The sequence below is a fragment of the Bos indicus genome, chromosome 7 (genome assembly GCF_029378745.1).
Source record: "Bos indicus isolate NIAB-ARS_2022 breed Sahiwal x Tharparkar chromosome 7, NIAB-ARS_B.indTharparkar_mat_pri_1.0, whole genome shotgun sequence".
In the NCBI taxonomy this organism is placed as follows: Eukaryota; Metazoa; Chordata; class Mammalia; order Artiodactyla; family Bovidae; genus Bos; species Bos indicus.
Window position 1 is genome coordinate 34,652,838 of NC_091766.1, and position 24,192 is coordinate 34,677,029.

The 24,192-nt window shown below is 36.1% G+C and overlaps 1 protein-coding gene across 1 annotated transcript in view; it reads left to right on the forward strand.

Annotated features, from left to right (window-relative positions):
• The window catches only part of DTWD2 (DTW domain containing 2), a 107,880-nt gene that overhangs the window by 21,172 nt on the left and 62,516 nt on the right, over positions 1-24,192 (forward strand). Inside the window, exons 2-4 of the mRNA XM_019964665.2 lie at positions 12,195-12,285; positions 17,085-17,179; positions 20,646-20,838. Coding sequence (XP_019820224.1) covers positions 12,195-12,285; positions 17,085-17,179; positions 20,646-20,838 — 379 coding nt within the window. The remainder of the gene's footprint in view (positions 1-12,194; positions 12,286-17,084; positions 17,180-20,645; positions 20,839-24,192) is intronic.

Consider the following 24,192-nt stretch of genomic DNA (forward strand, 5'->3'; position numbering starts at 1 on the left):
TTTTGTTGAGTATTGGGAAATTTGAGGTGTGATATCTTTCTGGGTTTTAGATTTGCTTTACTTTAGTGGGTAAAAGAAATTCTTTTTAAATTAATGATTATTGTAAATCTGTTCACTAATCTTTAAACTTTGCTTCTGTGAGATTTTCTTGATTAAAATTAGTACTATGAGAAAAATAGCTTTTGGTAAGTATTGTTAGAGATTTAATTAAACTTTTAAATATTAATTAATATTTAAGCTTTTGAAAGTCATTTTTGTAGGTTTTAGCATCTGTAGTCATATGCCTCAGATCAGATCAGTCGCTCAGTCGTGTCCGACTCTTTGCCACCCCATGAATTGCAGCACGCCAGGCCTCCCTGTCCATCACCAACTCCCGGAGTTCACTGAAACTCACGTCCATCGAGTCGGTGATGTCATCCAGCCATCTCATCCTCTGTCGTCCCCTTCTCCTCCTGCCCCCAATCCCTCCCAGCATCAGAGTCTTTTCCAATGAGTCAACTCTTGGCATCAGGTGGCCAAAGTACTGGAGTTTCAGCTTTAGCATCATTCCTTCCAAAGAAATCCCAGGGCTGATCTTCAGAATGGACTGGTTGGATCTCCTTGCAGTCCAAGGGACTCTCAAGAGTCTTCTCCAACACCACAGTTCAAAAGCATCAATTCTTCGGTGCTCAGCCTTCTTCACAGTCCAACTCTCACATCCATAAGGCCGTTAAAGACAGCATACGAGAGTGAGTGACAGCTTACCCTTGTGTTACATCATTCACTTCAGAAGCTAGTCAGTCCATCTGACAGGAAGTGTATGTGTTTATTCATACAACCTTAATGAGAAAAGAAGAAAAAGCATGTTCCATAAAATTTCTTTAAGGAAATTATTTGAAAACCCCATTTATGTATTAAGAGTTGATAAACACTTATTGGGTTGTATAGATAACACCCGGTGACATAAAACAGTATTTATAATACATTTGCAGTGCATTGTAAATGTAGAAGAGTTAAAAATCTCAGCTGTTACTTCAGTCATTCTGTTATTAATTAGTTTAAAATAGTCATAAATGACTACATTTTATTACATTTGCCTGTGATTCAGTGGTTATTTCCCAGAAATTTTTTGGTGTTTCATTGCCAGTGCTATGAAAAAGGAAATTGAAAACCTCTGACATAGACAAGATCAGGTAGCAAGACAATGATATTGTCAGTGAGATATCTTAATAGCTGTTTTCCAAACCTATACCCAATCTACCAGTATATTTATCAGGTATTAATTTTTCTTGAGATCTACATAAATTCTAGAAGTATGCTTGGCTTTTTATTTCTCCACACCTTCTCCAGCATTTATTTCTATTCTTTTTGACAGTAGCCATTCTAACAGGTGTGAGGTGATATCTCATTGTGGTTTTGGCTTGCATTTCACTGATGACTAATGATGTAAAACATTTTTTCATGTACCTGTTGGCCGTCTGTATGTCTTCTTTAGAAAATTGTCTATTCAGGTCTTATATCCATTTTTCAATTGGATTGTTTGTTTCTGTTCTTGAGTTAAATGAGTACTTTATATATTTTGCATATTAGCCCCCTATGAGATATATGATTTGCAAATATTTTCTTTTAGTGTGTTGGTTGTCATTTCATTTTCTTGATAGTTTCTGTTGCTGGGCAGAAACTTTTTATTTAATGTAGTCCCACTTGTTTATTTTTGTTTTTGCTTTTGGTGTCAGGTTAAAAAAATCATTACCAAGATGTAAGTCAAAGAGCTTACTGTCTTATATTTTTCTTCCAGCGGTTTTATGGTTTCCAGCCTTACATTCAGATCTTTAGTTCATTTTGAGTTGATTTCTGTGTATGGTTCAGTTTTATTTATTTTAATGTCCAACTTTCCTAACACCATTTAGAACAGACTGTCATTTCCCCAGTGTATATTCTTGGCATTTTTGTTGTTAATTAATTCACCATATATGCATGGGTTTATTTCTAGGCTCTGTGTTCTGTTTTGTTGATCTACGTGTGGTTTTATGCCAGTACAATACTGTTTAAATGCCTGGAGAATCCCAGGGACGGGGGAGCCCTGTGGGCTGCCGTCTATGGGGTTACACAGAGTCGGACACGACTGAAACGACTTAGCAGCAGCAACAGCTTTGCTAGTATAGTTTGAAATCAGGGATCATGATGCTTCAAGCTTTATTCATCATTCTCAAGATTCTTTGGCTATTTGGTTTAATGGTTCCACAAATTTTAGGAATTTTTGTCCTATTCTTGTAAAAAATGTCATTGGAAGTTTGATAGGGTTACATTGAATCTGTAGTTGTTGATATTCAGTTGCCCACTCATGTCTGGCTGTTTGTGACCCCATGGACTGTAGCAAGTCAGACCTCCCTATCCCTCATCATCTCCTGGAGTTTGCCCAAGTTCATGTCCATTGCATTGGTAATGCCATCCAGCCATCTCATCCTCTGATACCCTCTTCTCCTTATGCCCTCAATCTTTCCCAGCATCAGAGACTTTTCCAATGAGTTGGCTGTTTGCATCAGGTGACCAAAATACTGGAGCTTCAGCATCAATCCTTCCAGTGAATATTCAGGGTTGATTTCCATTAAGATTGACTGATCTGATCTCCTTGCTGTGCAAGGGACTCTCAGGAGTCTTCTCTAGCACCACAGTTCAAAGGCATCAATTCTTTGGCACACTACCTTCTTTATGGGCCAGCTCTCACAACTGTATGTGACCACTGGGAAGATGGTAACCTTGTATATGGACCTTTGTTGGCAGAGTCATGTCTCTGCTTTTCAACACTGTCTAGGTTTGTCATAGCTTTCCTGCTGAGAAGCAGTTGTCTTCTGATTTCATGGTTGCAGTCACCATCTATAGTGATTTTTCAGATTCAAGAAGAGGAAATCTGTCACTACTTCCACCTTTTCCTCTTTTGATTGCCATGAAGTAATGGAGCGAGATGCCATCTTTGTTTTTTCAATATTTAGTTTTAAGCTGGCTTTTTCACTCTTCTCCTTCACCCTCATCAAGAGGTTCTTTAGTTCCTCTTCTCTTTCTGCCATTAGAATGGTATCTGTATATCTGAGGTTGTTGATGTTTCTCCCATCTATCTCGATTCCAGCTTGAAACTCACCCAGCCTGGCATTTCTCATGATGTGCTGAGTGTATAGGCTAAATAAACATAATGACAACAGACAGCCCTGTTGTATGCCTTTCTCAATCCAGTTGTTCCATACAGTGTTCTAACTGTTGCTTCTTGACCCACATACAGGTTTCTCAGGAGACAGGTAATGTGGTCTATCTCTTTAAGAGCTTTCCACAATTTGTTATGATCCACACAGTCAAAGACTTTAGCGTAGTTGATGAAACAGAAGTAGATGTTTTTCTGGAATTTCCTTGCTTTCTCTGTGATCCAGTGAATGTTGACAATTGACCTCTCGTTCCTCTGCATTTTCTAAATCCAGCTTGGATGTCTGGAAGTTCTTGGTTTGCATAATGCTGAAGCCTAGCATGCAAGATTTTAAGCATGACTTTACTAGGATGGGAGATGAGTGTAGTTGTCTGATGTTTTGAACATTCTTTAGTGCTGCTCTTTTTGGGAATTGGGATGAGGATTGACCTCTTCCAGTCCTGTGGCTGCTGCTGGGCCTTCCAGATTTGCTGACATTTTGAGTGCAACACTTTGATAGCATCATCGTTTAGAGTTTTGAATAGCTCTACTGGAATTCCACCACATCTACTAGCTTTATTGACAGCAGTGCTTCCTAAGGCTCAATTGACCTCACACTCCAGAATGTCTGGGTCTGGGTGGCTGACCATACCATCATTCTTATCCAGTTCATTAAGGTCTTTTTTCGTACAGTTCTTCCATGTATTCTTTCCATCTCTTCTTGATCTCTTGTCCTTCTACTAGGTCTGTGCTGTTTCTGTCCTTTATTGTGCCCTCTTTGGGTGAAATGTTCCCTTTATATTTCATATTTTTCTAAAGCAGGCTCTAATATTTCCCCTTCTGTTGTTTTCCTCTGTTTTTTATGCATTGTTCATTCAAGAAGACCTTCTTGTCTCTCCTTGCTATTCTTTGGAACTCTGCGTTTGGTTGGGTGTACCTTTCCCTTTCTCCCTTGCTTTTCACTTCTCTTCATTCTTCAGCTATTTGTAAAGACTCCTCAGACAGACAGCCACTTTGCCTACTTGCTTTTCTTTTTCTTTGGGATAATTTGTTTGCTGCCTCTTGTATAATATTATGGACCTCTGTCCATAGTTCTTCAGGCATGCTGTTTACTGTATCTAATCTCTTGAATCTATTTGTCACCTCCACTGCATATTCATAAGGGATTTGATTTAAGTTGTACCTTGCTGGCCTAGTGGTTTTCCCAAATTTCTTTAGTTTTAAGTTTGAATTTTGCTATGAGAAGCTGATGATCTGAGTCACAGTCAGCTCCAAATCTTGTTTTTGCTGACTGTATACAGCTTCTCCATCTTTGGTTACAAAGAATGGAATCAATTTGATTTCGGTATTGACCATTTGGTGATGTCCATGTGTAAAGTTGTCTCTTGTGTTGTTGAAGAAAGGGTGTTTGCTATGACTAGTCCACTCTCTTAACAGAATTCAGTTAGCCTTTAGCCTGCTTTATTTTATACTCCAAGACCAAACTTGCCTGTTACTCCAGGTATCTCTTGACTTTCCACTTTTGCATTCCAATCCCCAGTGATGAGTAAAACATCTTTTTTTGGTGTTAGTTCTTGGAGGTCTTATAGGTCTTCATAGAATTGATCAACTTCAGCTTCTTTGGAATCGGTGGTAGGGGCATAGACTTGAATTATTGTAATGTTGAATTGCTTGCCTTGGAAGTGAACCGAGATCATTCTGTCATTTTTGAGATTGTATCCAAGTACTGCATTTCAGACTCTTTTGTTGATTATGAGGGCTGCTCCATTTCCTGTATGGGATTCTTGCCCACAGTGGTAGATATAATGGTCATCTAAATTAAATTCCCCCATTCCCATCCATTTTAGTTCACTGATTCCTAACATGTCAATGTTTGTTCTTACCATCTCCTGCTTGACCAAGTCCAATTTACCTTGATTCTTGGACCTAACATTCCAGGTCCGTATGCAATACTGTTCTTTGCAGCATCAGATTTTGCTTTCATCACCAGACACATCCACAGCTGAGCCCCACTTTCTCTTTGGCCCAGCCGCTTCATTCTTTCTGGGGCTATTAGTTGTTGTCCTCTGTTCTTCCCCAGTAGCATGTTGGACACCTTCCAACCTGGGGGACTCACCTTTCAGTGTCATATCTTTTTGTTTTTTTATACAGTTCATAAGATTCTCATGGCAAGTATACTGGGGTGGTTTGCCGTTCCTTCCTCCAGTGGATCAGGTTTTGTCAGAACTCTCTACTATAACCTGTCTGTCTTGGGTGACCCTACATTATTGTTCAGTTGCTCTGTTGTGTCCAACTCTTTACAGCCCCATGGACTGCAGCACACCAGGGTTCCCTGTCCTTTACCATCTCCTGGAGCTTACCAAAGCTCATGTCCATTGAATCAGTGATGCCATCCAACCATCTTATCCTCTGTTGTCCCTCTCCTGCCTTCAATCCTTTCCAGCATCGGAGTCTTTTCTAATGAATCGACTCTTCTCATAAGGTGGCTAAAGTATGGGAGCTTCAGTTTCAGCATCAGTCCTTGCAATGAATATTCAGGGTTGATTCTTTAGGGTTGACTGGTTTGATCTCCTTGCTGTCCAAGGGACTCTCAAGAGTTTTCTCCAACACCACAGTTCAAAAGCATCAATTCTTCGGTGTATGGCTCATAGCTTCATTGAATTACGCAGGCCCCTTTGCCATGACAAGGCAGTGATCTGTAGTATGAACGTTTAAAAAATATTAATTGTTCCAATCCATGAGTATGGACTATCTTTCCACTTATTTGTGTGTTCTTCATTCTATTTCATTAATTAATGTCTTGTAGCTTTCAACATACAGGTCTTTCACCTCCTTGGTTAAGTTTATTCCTAGACATTTTATTCTTTTGGAGAAGGATTTTAAAATTAGGAGAGCAGTTACTCTGCACTTACCATTAGTTTGGTAAGAAATGGTTTAACATTTGGATAGCTAGTCACCAGTGTAGTACATGCAGACAATTGTAGAGTAGGAAAGTGTGAGAAAAATGGCTGTTAATAATAAATAAGTACACATTCTTATTGTAAAGTAACTTGCTAAATATAAACTTAATCAACTGAAATACAAAATGTTTTAAAGAACTATAGTTTTATTAGCTTGAGGTAATTAGAATTAGGTTAATAAAGGGGGCATGCTTTAAAATAAATGGGTAATGATATTTTATGAGCAACTTAAAACATAAGCCAGAACAATTAGGTTTAGCTTAAATCACAGTTACAGGGTTTATATATAAAGTGCTTAACTGTTTTTTTTTTTGTTGTTGTTGTTGCTGTTATTTAGTAAATATTTTCTTCAGTAAATATTTTTGCCTCCTGTATGCTATTGCTTACAAGAAAGATCACAAAAGATAACAAAGGAAGATCTGAGGAAATTCTTGGTTATCCAGTGGCTAGAACTTGGTGCTTTCACTGTCAACACCCAGAGGAGCTAAGATCCCACAAGTTGCGCGTTGTGCCCAAAATAAAGCAACAAAAATGTCAAAGGAAGATCTGAGACTCTGAATTTCATTTATAATGCAAACTAATTGTCTTAATACTAGAGAGGAAGTGAAGGAGAGATTAGTATTTGATATGTAAGAAAATGAAGGGATAGGATAAGAAATTGTGTAGGAGGAGAAGGGCATTCCAAGGTCGACGTAAGAGGGAACGCAAAGGTATTTGCTTATGTATGCAGCAGTATTTATTGAAAGCTTACTATGCTAGGTGCTGGGGTATAAAAGTGAAAAAAGTAGGTCAAGTCAAGTCCTTGCCCTTAGGTAGCTTACTTTGTAGAAAAGGAAACCCACCTTAACAAAACATGATGTCAAATGGTGGTAAAATGCCTCTTGCTTGGGCTTCCCTGGTGGTTCAGACGATAAAGAATCTGCCTGCAATGTGGGAGACCTGGGTTCAATCCCTGGGTTGGGAAGATATCCTGGAGGAGGGTATGGCAACCCATTCCAGTATTCTTGCCTGGAGAATCCCCATAGACAGAGGAGCATGGTGGGCTGTAGTCCATGGGTTTGCAAAGAATCGGACATGACTGAGCAACTAAGCACATGGCCCAGCCTCTTTCTTACTAATTACATTGAACATTCTTTTTTCATTGCATTTTTATATTTTTTAAAATAACAACTTTATTTAGATACTATTCACAGACCATGGAGTTTATCATATTGAAGTGTATAATTTAGAGTTGTTTTTTTTTGTTGTTGTTGTTATATTAACAAAGTTGTGTAGACACCACCAGTATTACAGTGATTTTAGCAGGTTTTTGTTGAATGTCTTTTCAGCATCTTTCTCTTAAGCTGCCTTCTTCTTTTTGTATTGCATCCTTTCCATTAACATTCCCAGTCAACAAAAATAAGACCAGGAGCTGACTGTAGCTCAGACCATGAACTCCTTATTACCAAATTCAGACTTAAATTGAAGAAAGTGGGGAAAACCACTAGACCATTCAGGTATGACCTAAATCAAATCTCTTATGATTATACAGTGGAAGTGAGAAATAGATTTAAGGGCCTAGATCTGATAGATAGAGTGCCTGATGAACTATGGAATGAGGTTCATGACATTGTACAGGAGACAGGGATCAAGACCATCCCCATCAAAAAGAAATGGAAAAAAGCAAATGGCTGTCTGGGGAGGCCTTACAAATAGCTGTGAAAAGAAGAGAAGCGAAAAGCAAAGGAGAAAAGGAAAGATATAAGCATCTGAATGCAGAGTTCCAAAGGATAGCAAGAAGAGATAAGAAAGCCTTCCTCAGCGATCAATGCAGAGAAATAGAGGAAAACAACAGAATGGGAAAGACTAGAGATCTCTTCAAGAAAATTAGAGATACCAAGGGAACATTTTATGCAAAGATGGGCTCAATAAAAGACAGAAATGGTATAGACCTAACAGAAACAGAAGATATTAAGAAGAGATGGCAAGAATACACAGAAGAACTGTACAAAAAAGATCTTCACGACCCAGATAATCATGATGGTGTGATCACTGACCTAGAGCCAGACATCCTGGAATGTGAAGTCAAGTGGGCCTTAGAAAGCATCACCATGAAAAAAGCTAGTGGAGGTGATGGAATCCAATTGAGCTATTTCAAATCCTGAAAGATGATGCTGTGAAGGTGCTGCACTCAATATGCCAGCAAATTTGAAAACCTCAGCAGTGGCTACAGGACTGGAAAAGGTCAGTTTTCATTCCGATCCCAAAGAAAGGCAATGCCAAAGAATGCTCAAACTACCACACAATTGCACTCATCTCACATGCTAGTAAAGTAATGCTCAAAATTCTCCAAGCCAGGCTTCAGCAATATGTAAACCATGAACTTCCTGATGTTCAAGCTGGTTTTAGAAAAGGCAGAGGAACCAGAGATCAAATTGCCAATATCCATCCGCTGGATCATGGAAAAAGCAAGAGAGTTCCAGAAAACCATCTATTTCTGCTTTATTAACTATGTCAAAGCCTTTGACTGTGTGGATCACAACAAACTGTGGAAAATTCTGAAAGAGATGGGAATACCAGACCACCTGACCTGCCTCTTGAGAAACCTGTATGCAGGTCAGGAAGCAGCAGTTAGAACTGGACATGAAACAACAGACTGATTCCAGATAGGAAAAGGAGTCCATCAAGGCTGTATATTGTCACCCTGCTTATTTAACTTGTATGCAAAGTACATCATGAGAAACGCTGGACTGGAAGAAACAAAAGCTGGAATCAAGATTACCAGGAGAAATATCAATAACCTCAGATATGCAGATGACACCACCCTTATGGCAGAAAGTGAAGAGGAACTCAAAAGCCTCTTGATGCAAGTGAAAGTGGAGAGTGAAAAAGTTGGCTTAAAGCTCAACATTCAGAAAACTAAGATCATGGCATCCGGTCCCATCACTTCATGGGAAATAGATGGGGAAACAGTGGAAACAGTGTCAGACTTTATTTTTCTGGGCTCCAAAATTACTGCAGATGGTGACTGCAGCCATGAAATTAAAAGACGCTTACTCCTTGGAAGGAAAGTTATGTCCAACCTAGATAGCATATTAAAAAGCAGAGACATCACTTTGCCAACAAAGGTTCATCTAGTCAAGGCTATGGTTTTTCCTGTGGTCATGTATGGATGTGAGAGTTGGACTGTGAAGAAGGCTGAGCGCTGAAGAATTGATGCTTTTGAACTGTGGTGTTGGAGAAGACTCTTGAGAGTCCCTTGGACTGCAAGGAGATCCAACCAGTCCATTCTGAAGGAGATCAGCCGTGGGATTTCTTTGGAAGGACTGATACTAAAGCTGAAACTCCAGTACTTTGGCCACCTCATGCGAAGAGTTGACTCATTAGCAAAGACTCTGATGCTGCGAGGGATTGGGGGCAGGAGGAGAAGGGGACGACAGAGGATGAGATGGCTGGGTAGCATCACTGACTCGATGGACTGAGTCTGGGTTAACTCCAGGAGTTGGTGATGGACAGGGAGGCCTGCTGCGATTCATGGGGTTGCAAAGAGTTGGACACGACTGAGCGACTGAACTGAACTGAACAGCATATGGAATATTCACAGATTAGAGATTGAACCCATGTCCCCTGCATTGGCAGGCAGAGTCCTATCCACCATACCACTGCATAAGTCCTTTTATCTGATCTTAAATTACATTTTATAAAATAATGTTATTGACATTTGGTCATGCATTGCAGTCATATGCAGTTTCATGCAAAAAAAAAAAATCAGAAACTTAAACTTTTATCTCTTTATATATTTTCTTAGGTCCTTTCTCTCTCTCTTCTCCTTCTGGGACCCCTATAATGTGAATATTGGTGTGTTTAATTTTGTCCCAGAGGTCTCTTATGCTGTCTTCACTTCTTTTCCTTCTTTTTTCCATGTTTTGCGGCAGTGATTTCCACCATTCTTCTTCCAGATCACTTATGCGTTCTTCTGCCTCAGGTATTCTGTTACTGATTCCTTCTAGTGTATTGTGCCTCTCTGTTTGTTTGTTCTTTAGTTCTTGGTCTTTGGTAAACATTACTTGCATCTTCTCCATTTTTTTCCCAACATCTTGGATCATCTTCACTGTCATTATTCTGAATTCTTTTTCTTGAAGATTTCCTGTCTCCATATAATTTAGTTGATTTTCTGGGAATTTATCTTGTTCCTTTATCTGGGTCATGATCCTATGAATTTTTATTTTGGTTAGCTTTATGTGATTGTGTCTTTTGTTCTGGAGGCTCTGGGATTGTAGTTCTTGCTTCTTCTGTCTGACCCCTGTGGATGAGGCTAAGAGGCTTATGCAAACATCCTGATGGGATAGACTCCAGAAACTTAAACTTTTAAAACTTGAATATATCTCATCCGCTGTCTCCTTCCATTGAATGGGAAATCCTTTCTAATTGTAGCCCTTGATTTGTTTGTCACTGAAAGTGACTGAAAATGAAGTTGCTCAGTTGTGTCCAACTCTTTGTAACCCTATGGACTATAGCCCGCCAGGCTCCTCCATCCATGGGATTTTCCAGGCAAGAATACTGGAGTGGGTTTCCATTTTCTTCTCCAAGGTATCTTTCTGACCCAGGGATCGAACTCTGGTCTCCCGCATTGCAGGCAGACTCTTTACCATCTGAGCCACCAGGGAATCCCTTGTTTGTCACTATATAGTCCCATAAGTCACTCCTCCTGTGTTTGCTTATGTTTACTCTTCTTGTGACCACTGAGAGACTCTCTGTTCCTAAAAATTTGCTCACATTCCTAAGAGGGAATCCTTGGTAGGACTGAGTAGTCACACTGAATCATTTCCGATGTCAATGGAAAACAAGTGTATTGATTTCCTTGCATTAATCATTCACTCTTGGTTCAGTAGTGAAAAGGGGAAGTGGGGTCACATTGTACAATATGTTTATGCCTCTGCCTAAAATATTATTTAGATAATTTCTTCAGCAGGAGCAAAGGTTTAACAGTTTCTTGCAAAGTGAGGTGGTAGATACAATCGAACCAATTTACTCACACTCTGTGTTTTATTAATATACGTATTTTTTACCTCAGGCTATAACTCAACATAAGTAAATTGAGGAAACAGTGGGTAGCAATCAGTTTTCTAATAGTAAGTATGCTGTTGGGAATTCTCTTTAAAATATAGCATTCACTTGTATACTGTTACAATGCCACGTGACATCTGCCTGTAATAGTAATCTATAGTGAACATTTGTTTCCATCATATTGTATCTGGCTGCTTGATTAATTTCATGTTATAAACACATATTTAATACAGGATGTAATGATAAACTACCCATGTATATTCCTTCAGTACCTTTGGAAGGACACACAAGAAACTAATCACTGGTTGCCATTAGGGAAGAGAATGAACTAGACTGGAGAACTGAGATGGGACATATACCCTTTTAATTCCATCCGAATTTTGTAATAAGTGCTACTGAAGTAAGTAAGGCACTAAGAAGTAAGGAAAATGAAAGCAACAGAGTAAACCATAACAGAAGGGAAAATAAATGGGTAAGATACATGCTCTGAGGATGTAATTCTAGCCAAATATTCTTTGGTGGCCCCTGTTTGGGTTTCTTCTCACAATTGGTAAGTTCTCCATGTTGACTGATGGCTAAGTTCGATTAGCACTGTCTTCTAGGTGGTGATTATATTCCAGTATTTTGTTATCACTTTGTTCCTTCCAACTTCAGATGATTCAGATTAGTTGCCAGGTTTCTGTTTGACATGAGATCTGTTCTTGATTTGGAATGCAAGTTAGTAGAAGTATTGCTTCATGAATAAAAAGACCATGGTTGTGACTTACGACTCTTCTTCCACTGAAGATAATTAAGGCAATATTTTTTGAGATATTTTGATCTACTATGAATGGTAAAAAATTTACCTGAGTCTTATTTTTCAAATTCTCATATTGAAAATATGTTTGATTAAATTCTTTCTTAATATCACTTTAAAAGAATTCAGCTTTAGCAAATCTATATTATTAAGTGCGATTATGTTCAAATTTTATGTTATTGTTATATAATTTTATTTTAAACATACTACAGTTTTTCTTTTTTATTTCATCTTTTAGCCGGCCTCAGAAAGTATGTTTGTGTCCATTTCTACCAGCGCATCCTCTACACATCTCTACCTACTTGTATATAATTCAGCATCCAGCAGAGGTGAGTAAGGTGTTGTGAAATACACAATGTTAGATAAGATATTAGTACACAAGAGGATGCATGCAGGTGAACATACTCATCCCTTTCAGCTTTTCAGCATTTTAAAAAATAAATTGATATGCTTTATAGACAGATAAAATGTATTTCATAAAATAGTGTTATTTCATAAAAACTGTGTTACTGAATGGTAGAGAGAAATTTAGAATTCCAATGATTTTATATGGAGGAAAAAAATGAGATTTTGTGAGTTGAGTCAAGAAATTATTGCTTTTTAAATTTTGATCTTAGCTTTTGTTCTTTGATGTCTTTCCTTGTTAAGGTAGAAGTTACTCTCAGCACTTTAGTGTTATAAAATGAATGTGTAAGTTTTTTACTTCTTTAAGTGAATAGAACAAATGTGTATATTTTACATGTATACATGAAAATAAAAATATATAAAATACATATATATGTTGTATATAAAAGATTTTCAGTTAATGGTTTCATATATTGGGGAGGATTATGTATGTGGTAGTGTGTATGTGTGTTAGTAACTCAAATGTAGTAATGGAGAGAGGAGGGAAGGAGAGTATAGATAATCAGAAATTGACATTAGTACCAAACTCTTTGATGTGTGATACAGGTACAGAAATGAGTTTTGTGTAAACTGAAGTCAAAACTCTTCCAGGCTTTGAAGGAGGAATAATGTTCTTCTTGTATTTCTGAAGTATTAATATACAGCACTTGAAGACTTTAACAAAGACATTAAAGGATATTAATCTGTCACTTCCCTTTTCCAAATGATAAAATAATTACTTTTATTGTGAATTGTTAAATGTTTCATTTGCTGAGCAACCCTTTTTTTTTATTTCCTCCAGTGTTAACAGCATGCTTTTGTCAGGATTGTGACACTTTTATCACTAGCATTATATTATTGCATTTAAACTTACAACCTGGTGTAGCTCAAATTTACATAAAATGATAGCTTATTGGCCATAACAGTTTTGACTAAAGCTTGACTTTTGATGACAAGTGTTGTTTTCATTTTATAATACACATAGTAGGGGGCATTTTCATTGTTATTTGGTTCCAGACATAAGATGGATTTTAAACTGGAGGACTTTTCATTGATTTGTGGCAATTTTAATGTTTTCATATCTTATTCCTTATTTTTTTCATTCCTGCCTCCCCCCCACCTTCCTTTTCTTCTTCCTTCTTTCTATTCTTTACTTCCTTCCTTCTTTCATGGTTAATCCACAGTTTAGATGATCCATCCAGAATTGTATGTGCTGCAAATGTATTTCACTTATGTACAAGTCCATCTGTATTGCTTTTCTTTATCATGCAAGGAATTTTGCAATCTTAATCTAACTCAGTCATACTGGGCTGCCTTGTGCTTAATCTCAGCATACAGTTTTCAGTCACAAACAAGTCAGTTTGATGACTTTCCCTAAAAACTTATTGAAAACCAGTTGTGTAGGCTCTAGGAAGGGGCTTTGAGGAAAGAAGACTTGATGGAATGGATGAAATGGTGTTTATTATGGTGGAGCATTTCAAAGAGTATGGACCTGCATATAGAAAATTACTTAAGACTAGAAAGCAAAGCAGAGAAGGCAATGGCACCCCACTCCAGTACTCTTGTCTGGAAAATCCCATGGATGGAGGAGCCTGGTAGGCTGCAGTCCATGGGGTCGCTAAGAGTTGGACACGACTGAGCGACTTCACTTTCACTTTTCACTTTCATGCTTTGGAGAAGGAAATGGCAACCCACTCCAGTGTTCTTGCCTGGAGAATCCCAGGGATGGGGGAGCCTTGTGGGCTGCCATCTATGTGGTTGCACAGAGTCGGACACAACTGAAGTGACTTAGCAGCAGCAGAAAGAAAAGAGTTACCTCAAAAATAACAAAAAAAACTTCACAGAAAAGAAATGTTATGTTAAATAGCTTGGCTTTTTGTGAACTATATATATATATATATATACATATACATATATACATATATATACATATAGCCATTAATGATCTAAATACTGTTTATTGATTTCACTAAAAGTACTAGAAGATGTAAGGGTAAGGAGTGATGTAAGAAAGCTAAATCTTCATTTATTATGAGAGGCTATAGTTATAGAATGAGTAAGGCTCAGGAGTTTAAATTCTTCACAGCTCTGTAAACTCTGTAACCCTGGGAAAGATAACCTCTCTGTGCCTCAGTTTTGTCATTAATGAAATGGATGTAATAAAAATATACTGTGTTACTGGTTTATGGGAAATGGTTTGGTGTTTAGTCACTCAGTCATATCTGACTCTTTGTGACCACATGGACTGCAGCCCACCAGGCTCCACTGTCCATAGGGATTCTGCAGGCAAGAATACTGGAGTGGGAAGCCTTTCCCTTCTCCAGGGGATCTTCCCAACCCAGGGATCAGACCCAGGTCTCCTGCATTGCAGGCAGATTCTTTACCAGCTGAGCCACCAGGGAAGCCCAAGAATACTGGAGAGAGTAGCCTATCCCTTCTCCAGTGGATCTTCCTGACCCAGAAATCGAATCAGGGTCTCTTGCTTTGCAGGTGGATTCTTTACCAACTGAGGGTATAAGGGAATTATGAGGATAGAGGGAAGGTATGAGGTAAGAGTCTTATGGTGAATAGTAAATGAGTAATACATAACATGCACTTAGAATTACATACATTAAGGTTACCTAATATGATGGTAATAATTGATAGTTTATATGTAATATCTAAAATTGATAAGAAATAGCAAGGCATGTATAGAAATATAGACATAAGTACTGGGAGAAATAGCTGGAAAAGTTAAAGCAGTTGCCTCTGGGAGGTAGTATTGGGGATTGTATCTGGGAACATTTTAAATCTTTTGGCACTGTTTGACTTTTATACATGTGTTACTTTGACAAAAGTTTGGGAGGTGGTTTAATTATGTATCAGAGTCTCAAAAGTGATGGGAAGGAGGGAAGAAAGCAGTGTGAGACACTGGAAACTGTCCTGAAACTGCCCTCTCACCTGCCTCCTGCTCGTCCCCTTCACCAGAGGAGCTGCTCCAAAGTGCTGTTTCCAGGCTTCTTCAAGCGCCAGACTGCTGCATGTTTTTTTTAATTAAAGTCCCAGCAAATTCTGACTCTCCTATTTCTTTTTGAATTTTTTATTAGGTAGATCAGTCTAACTACTCTCAGCATGTTTAAATTTACCTTTTATATATTATTTTAATTAATACTTCCTAGATTCAGAGGTTAAAGAAGTAAACACAGAATGTTCTGAGAGAGTAACTGTGTGTGTGTTTGTTGAATACCATTACTACAATACTTTTTGTTTCTGTGCAAAAATAAATAATGTAATTATAAATTTATTTTTAATTACTTTAATAAATTCATGTATAATTGTATTGTTTTATGTATTAATTTGCTAAATGATATTCCTAAAGGAAGGTGAGTAATATTTGATAATCCTTGAGGACATTGTCACTTTTTTACAGACACAAAAGTAGTCAAATTATTCACTGTGAGTATGTATATACACACAGGATTAAATAAATTGGTAAAGATAACATTGGAGTCTGTGTGCATGCCTGCTCAGTTGCTTTAGTCGTGTCTTACTCCTTTGCGATCCCATGGACTGTAGCCTGCTGGTCCATGGGATTCTCTAGGGCTCTGTCACTTATTTGATTAAGCATGACATTCCCAGTTGGGCCAGTGGAAAGAGCCAGGCAGTGACTGAGCACTATAGGCCAGAATAACCAAGATAAGCATGAGGCTAAGACAGAATAGCTAATCACCTAACTCTACTAGGCTTAAAAATGGAGTTCTTGTGACAACCAGAAAGGTGGTTTTTTTGTGTTGGAAGTTAGGACATTGAGAGAAAAAAACCACTGATTTATGGTGAACATTAACATGATAATAGTTAATGCAATTTACGGAAATTGTCACCAACTTTTTCCACATTAAAATTATATTTTATTTCTCTTTACATATTTTATTCTTTGGATGGAAGGTCATAAATGCAGCCCACACTCAAGTAGGAAGGAGAGAGGAAACATCACCTCCTGGAGTGGGGAGAGTTTATGTTTATTCCTCGGAATTCTTCTATGAGGAAGATTTGTCTCTTCTCTCCTATTTATTTAATATTTATTTATATCAGTCTGGACTCTATTTTATACTTTGGGGTATAATCCAAATACTATGTTTATTATTTTATTGCTCAAGTTGTTCCATTGGGTGCTTTTAAGGTTGGCTTCTGTGTTTCTTTATTGTTCCCAAACAGTATGCCCAATTCTTTTGTTTTTTGAACACATGTTTGCTTTTGAGGCATCAATATCTAATTAGCTTCAAGTTGACATACTACAAAATGTAGTAGTGAAAAAAAAAGTTTGTTTTTTCTTTAATTGAATCAAAAAGTTTAATTCAATTTAAACATGTTTACATTTTTTATAATCTTAACTATTATTTAGATTAATGTTATCTTTTTTTGATCAGTAAACATGTAAACATACCCAAATAGAATAAAAATATACACTTATGTTTAGTACTGATAAGTTGGAAAAACTGTAGCTCTGTTTTATTAAATTGTGGTAACAACTTGTGAAAGTTGTATATAATGTTGTGAATCAAATGTTCATCAGAAAACTTTTAAAGTGGGGAATTTCCTGGCAGTCCAGTGGTTAGGACTCGGCACTTTCACTGCTGAGGGCCTGTGTTCAACAATCTCTGGGTAGGGAACTAAGATCTGGCATGCTGTGCAGTGTAAGAAAGAAAGTCTTAAAACTGTGTTTATCTAAGTAAAATCTGCATTTTAATTAATTTTTTAATTATAGGAAAACAAAGTGTTGCGGACAGTTCCTCTTCTGGCAGCATGTCTCCCCAAAGATAAATGTAAAATCAAGATTGGTCGTCGCTTCAGTGAGGAAAGGTAAATTAATTTTTAGGGCAATTTAATCAAATTCTTTTTTTACTTTAAAAATGATTTTCTTCAGGTTATCTATCAGACCTAGAACATAGTACATTGGAGGTGGCTAAAAAATATAATTTCTGCCTTCTCCCTCAGGGCATGTATATTTACTGTTTTTTCATTTTTGTTAAGATGGTTTGTTTCAAGATGTTAGTACTTGTATTAGATTCCGTTCCTGTTTTTCTTTCTTTTTCTTTGAATTATGTATGATATCCATTTATATAAAAACATATATTCCATTTCTAGTCCATTAAGACCTTCCTAAGGTACAGTGACAAGAACTGTATTTAGTATTCTAGTTATAAGCACATCATATTTTTAAAAAAATGATAGAATGCCTTCTCTTGTGTTGAAAATATTTTTTTGATGAGGTCCAGTATGTGTAGGAGTTTGTTAGTTGCTATCTTCACAGACAATTCTACAATACTCTTGGATCTTATTTTGTTCTGTATTATAGAACCCATTAATATAGATATATATTATTTAAATTTTTCTACAAGTTGTTTCTTACCTTTGAAGCATATTTGTTGCTTTTCTGCCTATTCACAGTTTTCACAATTACTTTGATCCTGTCTATGCTAAATATCTGAGGTTATTGATGTTTCTCCTGGCAATCTTGATTCTAGCTTGTGCTTCTTCCAGCCCACTGTTTCTCCTGATGTACTCTGCATAGAAGTTACATAAGCAGGGTGACAATATACAGCCTTGACGTACTCCTTTTCCTATTTGGAACCAGTCTGTTGTTCCATGTCCAGTTCTAACTGTTGCTTCCTGACCTGCATACACATTTCTCAAGAGGCAGGTCAAGTGGTCTGGTATTCGCATCTCTTGAAGAATTTTCCACAGTTTATTGTGATCCACACAGTCAAAGGCTTTGGCATAGTCAATAAAGCAGAAATAGATGTTTTTCTGGAACTCTCTTGCCTTTTTGATGATTCAGTGGTTGTTGGCAATTTGATCTCTGGTTCCTCTGCCTTTTCTAAAACCAGCTTGAACATCTGGAAGTTCACAGTTCACGTATTGCTGAAGCCTGGCTTGGAGAATTTTGAGCATTACTTTACTGGCATGTGCAGTGAGTGCAATTGTGTGGTAGTTTGAGCATTCTTTGGCATTGCCTTTCTTTGGGATTGGAATGAAAACTGACCTTTTCCAGTCCTGTGGCCATTGCTGAGTTTTCCAAATTTGCTGGCATATTGAGTGTAGCACCTTCACAGCATCATCTTTCAGGGTTTGAAATAGCTCAACTGGAATTCTATCACCTCCACTAGCTTTGTTGGTAGTGATGCTTTCTAAGGCCCACTTGACTTCATATTCCAGGATGTCTGACTCTAGGTGAGTGATCACACCATCGTGGTTATTTGGGTTGTGAAGATATTTTTGTACAGTTCTTCTGTGTATTCTTGCCACCTCTGCTTAATATCTTCTGCTTCTATTAGGTCCATACCATTTCTGTCCTTTATCGAGCCCATCTTTGCATGAAATGTTCCTTTGGTATCTCTAATCCATAACCTCAGAAATGCAGATGACACCACCCTTATGGCAGAAAGTGAAGAGGAACTAAAAAGCCTCTTGATGAAAGTGAAAGAGGAGAATGAAAAAGTTGGCTTAAAGCCCAACATTCAGAAAACTAAGATCATGGCATCTGGTCCCATCACTTCATGGCAAATAGATGGGGAAACAGCAGAAACAATGTCAGACTTTATTTTTCTGGGCTCCAAAATCGCTGCAGATTGTGATTGCAGCCATGAAATTAAAAGATGCTTACTCCTTGGAAGTAAAGTTATGACCAACCTAGACAGCATATTAAAATGGAGAGTATTACTTTGCCAACACAGGTCCGTCTAGTCAAGGCTATGGTTTTTCCAGTGGTCATGTGTGAATGTGAGAGTTGGACTGTGAAGAAAGCTAAGTGCCGAAGAACTGATGATGGACAGGGAGGCCTGGCGTGCTGCAATTCATGGGGTTGCAAAGAGTCGGACACGACTGAGCGACTGAACTGAACTGAACTGATACTATATATATATTTTTAGATGAAAAATTTAATTTCTCTTGAAAATATGGAGATTTCTTTTTCAGTTCACCTATGAAAATGCTAAGATTAGTGCCAGCACCAAGCCTAAGGAATTTACCAAACGTTTTTCTTCCTTTATTAATTTAGCTTTGTGTTATGAAAATAACATCATATTAGAAGTTCATAAAATAACTTTTTTCCTTTTTCTAAAATTATTGTTTAGGCGTTCTTTATATATATATATATTTGCAGTTTGCATTGCCCTGCCCTGCAGAAGTGAGCTTTGGTCTGGGCTTGGTGCTGCTGTTTGAATTTTGCCGTTTTTTTGGGAATGGAAGCATGATCCAGAGCTCTTCCCCCGGGAGCAACCAAATAATTTACACTGTGACACTTCTTTCACACACAGAGGCTCTTTATAATGATAGTTTCTTTATAATTCTTGGATAGATGTGGATATATAATCTGCCAACTTGGACCTTGTTTTTTTACTGCAAAAATGGTAAATATCTTGGTGGTAGAAGTGGAAACCATCTGGGTCATCCCTAACAGTTGGCTCTCTAACCCTTCCACAAATGTGCTTGGGCATGAGAAACTTGATACTCTTCTAAATAGTCGAGCTCATTTTGAGCCTATGTTATTAAGTTCAGTTTTTTTGATGGTGCCTAATATAGTGCTTATCCAGTAAATTATTATTCACTCTTGTATTTTAAACTAAAGCTGATTAAGAATATTGTTTTAATATTAGTCTAGTAATTAAATGATTGATTTAGTTTTCTGTTATGGAGTTTGTGATATTACCATGGGGGGATAAGAGGCATATTACTTTTGGTATCATTTGTAAATAGAATTTAAATGTACTATTATCAGTTTTTAGCCACTAGTATATAAGAAAAGAGTTGGGCTTTGTATATTAGCCCTGTATACTATGATTTTCTAAGTTTATTTGTTAGTCATAGAAATTGTTTTGTAGATCCCCTAGAACAGTAGCATTTTCTGTCATTTATATGTCCTCCTTTCTGTTGCTTATGGCTTTTATTTCTTTTTCTTGCCTTATTGCATTAACTGGGACTTTCAGTATGTACATCGTGTATTATGAGTGGCAAAAGCCTGTATCTTTACCCTGATCCTAATCTCAAGGGACATTGTTAAAACTGATATTAACTGTATATTTTTGTAGATGCCATTTATTAGTTCAGAGATGATACCATATATTATCTTTAATTGATTCTTTAACTTGTCTCTTTCCCCCTGAAGTTTGTTTCATTGCTTGCAGACAGGCTGTCTTATTCATTATTATATCTCTTGTGCTAAAATGCTTTAACATGCATTTTTGAGAGAAGTTCAATAAGAATAATAAAGCTTCTGTCCTCCTCACAGATTAATAAATAATAAAGACTTTTTATTTTAAACTTTTAGAGATCCTGAACTTTCAACTATTTGTCGGAAGTCTGATACATTAATATTATATCCAGGGGCTGAAGCTGCTAATTTGGAAGAATTTATATTAGATTCTCCTGTTTATCCTTCCACAATAATCATCATCGATGGCACGTGGAGCCAGGCCAAGGACATTTTCTACAAGAATTCCTTGTTCCGACTGCCTAAACAGGTACACTAGTATTCTGACCTAGGGAAAATACAAATGTATAGTTCTACGTGTAGTATGTATTTTCTGAGAGAACACACGTATGTTGTTATATATGAATTTGATGGTATTTATATATAAGCATGTCTATACATAGATATGAATATGCTCTTGTGTATGTTTTACATATATGTAGAAAATTTCAGATTTGTCCTTATTTCTTAATTCCTACCATCAAATCTCACCATTATTTAGTTATTTAGATATATTAAAAGTCTCTGAAACATTTAATCAGGATAGTCTAAGGATTATTTATTTTATGTGTATTAATGTTTTTGTTAAGAAATATTATGTTTAAATATTTTGGGGATACTAAATTGCTTTTTTCTATTGGAAATGACTGAGTTTTTATGATGGGCTTTTTTGGTCATTCATGATTATAATCATAAAATCATTATAATCATATAACGAAATCAAAGTTTAGTTTGTTGATGTAATTGATGATAAATTTCCTAACTGTTGAACTGTTCTTGTGTTACTAGAATGAACACTTAAACAGTATTCTTTTGATATATTGCCAAAGTTTATATTTTAGTTAATGGCATTAAATTATAATTTACATATTTTTTGTACTTTTATTACAATATTTGAGAACTAATATAATGTTCACTTCACCAAATAGAAATTTTAGTATTTTTCTATGGCTTTGGTATGGGGAGGTTGGGAGGGAGGAGGGTTCAGGATGGGGAGCATGTGTATATCTGAAATTAAAAAAAAAAAAAAAAAATCAAAAAAAAAAAACAAAAAAAAAAAAAAAAAAATAGAGTAGTTTAAATAATAGTTTTGCTCCTTAAAATTTACATGGAACTCAATGGTAAAACCACCTGATCCTGGTCACTTTAAAATAACTTGAAAATACTTCTTTCAAAGTCTTTTATCAAAATTATTTAAGCTTTCTACTTCTATTTGATTTGGTTTTTAATAGCTTATCTTTTTAAGGGAACTGTTCCTTTCTCTTGGGTTAACAAATTGGTCGTCTGTACCTATTTATTCTTAAGTACTTACTTGAATTTCTTCTCAATGTTTACTTTTTTTTAATCTCTGTCTCTCTCACACACTCACACTTTTTCCCATGAACAGACTCAAAAAGGGTTTCCCTATTTATTGAGCTTTCAGAAGTGTTAACCTTTAGATTATTTTAATGACTATTAAAAGTTATTCTTTCTTCATTAATTTGAGCTTTTTCCTTGATCCGTTTATTTCACGTTTTCAGATTTTTTCTTTTTGAGTTTGTAAAATTTGTGCTTACTAGTGCTATGTTTCTTTACCAAGATTAGTCAGTTTCTTCTTTAATAATAAAGGAAGACTGTAATATTTCTTCTTAGTGTAATTGTCATTGTTTTCTGTGGCTTTGGATTGATGTGCTTTTTGTATCTATAGCATTGAAATAATTTGTTATCTGTTTTGATTTCATTCTGTTCATGAACTACAAAGAGTTCTTAATTCTCAAGTGTTCTAACATTTTTTGTCAGTATTTTATTTCTTATTTTGTTGGATTATGATAACATTGCCAACAATATTTTGAATAATTTTATGATATTTATGAGGGAAAGTGCATGGAAAATTTTTATGCATGTTTTATGAGTAAAAAAAATTTATGTTCTTTATTTACCAATGAAAGTGTTTACATCTTTATAAAGTTTGTTATTTGCAGTTTTTCTTTAAGCTTTTATTTTTGGCATACTTAGGCTATTTTATATTGAAACAGGTATATGAAAAACATGTTTGTATATTTTTAATGAAATTATTCGTATATTTTCAATAGTTTTTACATACCTTTCTATGCTCTTTTTAGGTTTATACAAGCCATGCACTTAGTGAAAAATAGGTGTGAAGCCCTGATTCTGAGATTTTTGATCTCAAATTCTTTATAGTTTTCATTCCTTTTAACTAAAATGTGGGCATGGTTTTTAGATGAAACTCAGTTAACATGTTGAGTGCTTTGAATGGGCCAGTACTATTTCCAAGTACTTTACATATATTAATCTGTTTAATCTTTCCCCAGATTCCATGATGTAAATATTGTTAATTGTACTAGTTAACTTCACTCTAGATCATATAACTACTTCATAACAGAACTGTGATTTGAATCCATCTAGTTTAGAGCCACAGCTTATGGTCTTAAAGTACTGTACCACTTCTGAAATGGAAAACTTTCATCTGGAATATTTATATATATATATATATGATGGCTTCTGTAGGTTTATTTAACTTCTGAAGTAGTTCCTGTGTTCACAAGGAACTTCCATGTGTTCACATGGAAGGCATAAATACTGTTAGAATGTGGCACATTTCAGGTAAAATTTTATGTTTACATTCCCTTTTTCAGGGGATCTTCCCAACTCAGGGATCAAACCTAAGTCTCTGGCATTGCAGGCAGATTCTTTACTGTTCAGCCACCAGGGAAGTGTGTGTTTGTATTACATTTAGATATTTCTTAGTATAAAGAAAAAAGTTTGATGAAAGTGTTACATTTGTGAAACATTTGTGCAAATATTTGATTTTTTTTTTTTTCTTTTTTGCATGGTTATATCATGTCTGCAACTCTAAGCTTTCATTTTGTGGTAACTACATGACTACCACAGAAATGAAGTAGATAGTCACATTAAAAAAATTAAAAGCTATTTTAAAAATGAAAATAAACCAAAACTGTTTTTCTCTTTTAAATTTAGTAGCAGATAAGGAAATAGGTAAATTAATTTTCCTAGTCCTACTACGCCATACTTTTCTATCATCTTTTTCTCTTCTTGTTTTTCCAAACTAGAAGCAAATGTAGGTAGATTATATATTAAACCTTTAAATGGGTATCTCACAACCAGAACATAGGAGAAAATGGCTAAAAGAAACATCAGATAGGTTTAACATGGGGGAAAATATCACCATAAACTAAAGTGAAAAGGCAAATGGCTCTTGAGTATGAATCAGCAAAAGGCTTCATAAACTTGGAGTTCTTAGAAATTAATAAGGTAAAGGCAGAAATCTCAAAAACGGGTCATCAATATAAAACCAAAGTTCACAAAATAGAATGTAATTTTAATGCCATCATCACTTATTCTAATAATCATATGATAGACAAGATACAAAGTTGTGAACTTTGATGCTGAAATAACTTCAAACTTAAAGAAAAATTTCACAAATAGTACAAAGTTCCCTCAAGTACCCTCAGCTGTTAACTTTATGCCATATATCACTCTGTCTCTATATAATTATGTTTTTCTAAACCTTTTGAGAGTAAGGAATAGATATTCCAGTTTTACTTTTTGGAATTGAAATTTTGCTAGCTCTAGACCAGAAAGATGATTTTTTCCTAAATATTTT